Here is a 2,542-nt window from a genome sequence, read left to right as displayed (position 1 = left end):
GTCCCTGCTCCTGCGGAAGTGGTTGCCATAGCTACAGGTCAGGGTGTTCGAGGCGTTACCCCAGTGACAGCATCTGCAGTAGTTCCTACCACTCTGAGCCAGGTGCAGTCACAGACTCGCCCACTGGTCACTCAGGTCACACAAGGTACTAAACTGAACAGGCTTTCCTCTGAAAAGACATCCCTAAAGTACTAGTTACTGTTTGGCAGATCTGACTTTTCTGCTGTTTTCCATCCAGCCACAGGTATCCCGCTGCAACAAGGAAAGCCTCTCACCCCAGCCCACCTGCAGATGCTCCGACAGCAACAGCTGCAGCAGCAGGCTACGTCCCCACAGATCAAAGCTGTAGGCAAACCTCAGGTATACAGCAGCATCTTTACATAATAGCTATGTAAAATGTCTTTATTGGATAAATCAGACATATTAGCAGTAAATGAGATTTTCTTAGTATGATTGTTGGCAGTATTTAAGATTTCCCAGTAAGCAGTACAATGAGCCATGTTTTAAAGTAACAATGTGTAAGGTTTGCCTGGCGATCTGTGTTTACAGGAGTTGTTAAAGATGCAGAAGCATAAGTTGCAACATCAGCAGCAACAGCAACCTCAGCAGCAGCATGTAGCTGCAGCCCAGGGCCAGCCAGCTACAGGGGCCCAGCAGGCCACCCAGGTGCAACCTGCACAGGCCCAAGCCAGTCCCCAGCTGGCAGCTGTGGCAGCACCTAGACCTGGAGCCGTGCTGACCGGTACGACTGTGGCCAACCTGCAGGTGGCCAGGCTGGTAAGACTGTGAAAAGGATCCGTTTGATTGCACATGGATACAGAATTTGCAACACTGAGGACAAGTTGGTGACGGTCATTCCAAAATCTTACTCTGTATATGCACACTGTACTATATGATGAAAAGACCTGATAGATTGTTTTAACTACAGAAATAAATTGTAGGTGTATTGCTAATGTGTAACATATTAAGGACAGATATTGTGTACTTTCATACATCATGCATTTATTTAAAATTCTGGCGCCGACAGCGATTGGGGCCGTGGTTACTCGCACTCTTGTGTTTGTTGTTTTTCTTTGGTTTTTTGCAACTCATCCCAGATTAGTTTTACCAGAGAAGAACTGTTAAATATCGGACAACTCACACCAAACTACCTTCCCCCGATTTTTGTGAACAAAGAATGCTGTATGGACATTCTGATCAGAGGCGCAGCGGCAATATATGGGACCTGGAAAAAACGCTGGCATGGAAAGCGGGCAGGCGCCTTGGTGCAGTTACGACAGAGCGGAACATGGACCCCACTCCCATCTATTCACCTGGCAAATCTCCGCTCCCTGGTCAACAAAATGGATGAAATTATGGTTGAAAGTCCCCTCCTGCTTCAAACGCTCCACCATCATTCCAGTCCCCAAGAAAACCTCCATCCATCAGTGGACTGAACGACTACAGACCTGTCGCCCTGACATCTGTAGTTATGAAGTCCTTTGAAAGACTGAAGTTGGCCCACCTGAAGGACACTGTAGACCCCCTGCAGTTTGCCTACCGGGCAAACAGGTCAGTGGACGATGCAGTGAACATGGTACAGCATTACATCCTGCAACACCTAGACTCCCTAAGGACCTATGCACAGGCCCTCTTTGTGGACTTCAGCTCGCCATTCAACATCATCATCCCAGACATCCTCCACTCCAAACTGACCCAGCTCACTGTGCCTGCCCCCACCTGTCAGTGGATTACTAGCTTTCTGACAGGAAGCAGCAGGTGAGGCTGGGAAAAACCACATCCAGCACCCAGATAATAAGCACAGGCGCCCCCCAGGGATGTGTACTCTCCCCTCTGCTGTTTTCACTCTACACCAACGACTGCATCTCGAACGACCCCTCTGTCAAGCTCCTAAAGTTTGCAGATGATACAACGGTCATTGGTCTCATCCGAGACGATGACGAGTCAGCCTACAGATGGGAGGTTGAACAGCTGATGCTGTGGTACAGTCACAACAACCTGGAGCTGAACTCGCTCAAAATACTAGAGATGACAGTGGACTTCAGGAGGAGCAACACATGTATCCCTCAGTGCAACACCTGTAAATATACCTCGTACAGATTATACAGACTCGTACAGGTCTCTAGTTTTAAGTACTTTGTTTTTATTCCTATTATCTCATTTCAGTGAGCATTCCTTTATTTGTCTGCATTGTTTACTGCTTGTCTATACTGCTTATTTTGCATCATTTGTGGTGTTTATTGCTGTTAATACTGCTTATTTAGTTATTACACAGCCTTATTGTGGTTTACTGTTTACTTGCCCCTTGCATGGGGATATGTACATATACATTGAGAGCCGATGTTCCAGAGTCAAATTCCTCGTGTGTCCAACACACCTGGCCAATAAAGCTGATTCTAATTCTGATTTATTTAGCAAAAACACTCTTTGGTTTGCTCTTGTCCTGTTCATTCCTCCTGTTAGACTACGTTCACACTGCAGGTCTTAATGCTCAGATCGGATTTTTTGCCGAAATCCGATTTTTTTTTTTTTTTTTTTTTTT

The 2,542-nt window shown here is 46.4% G+C and overlaps 1 protein-coding gene across 1 annotated transcript in view; it reads left to right on the top strand.

Moving 5' to 3' along the window:
• Window positions 1-2,542, top strand: part of ep400 (E1A binding protein p400) — a 39,625-nt gene that overhangs the window by 34,864 nt on the left and 2,219 nt on the right. The window contains 3 exon segments of the mRNA XM_020590420.1: window positions 10-145; window positions 239-360; window positions 550-777. Coding sequence (XP_020446076.1) covers window positions 10-145; window positions 239-360; window positions 550-777 — 486 coding nt within the window.

This window comes from Monopterus albus, unplaced genomic scaffold (assembly GCF_001952655.1).
Source record: "Monopterus albus unplaced genomic scaffold, M_albus_1.0 scaffold12.1, whole genome shotgun sequence".
Lineage (NCBI taxonomy): Eukaryota > Metazoa > Chordata > Actinopteri > Synbranchiformes > Synbranchidae > Monopterus > Monopterus albus.
The sequence above is the reverse complement of the archived record's forward strand: the minus strand, read 5'-3'. Positions and strand labels throughout refer to the sequence as shown.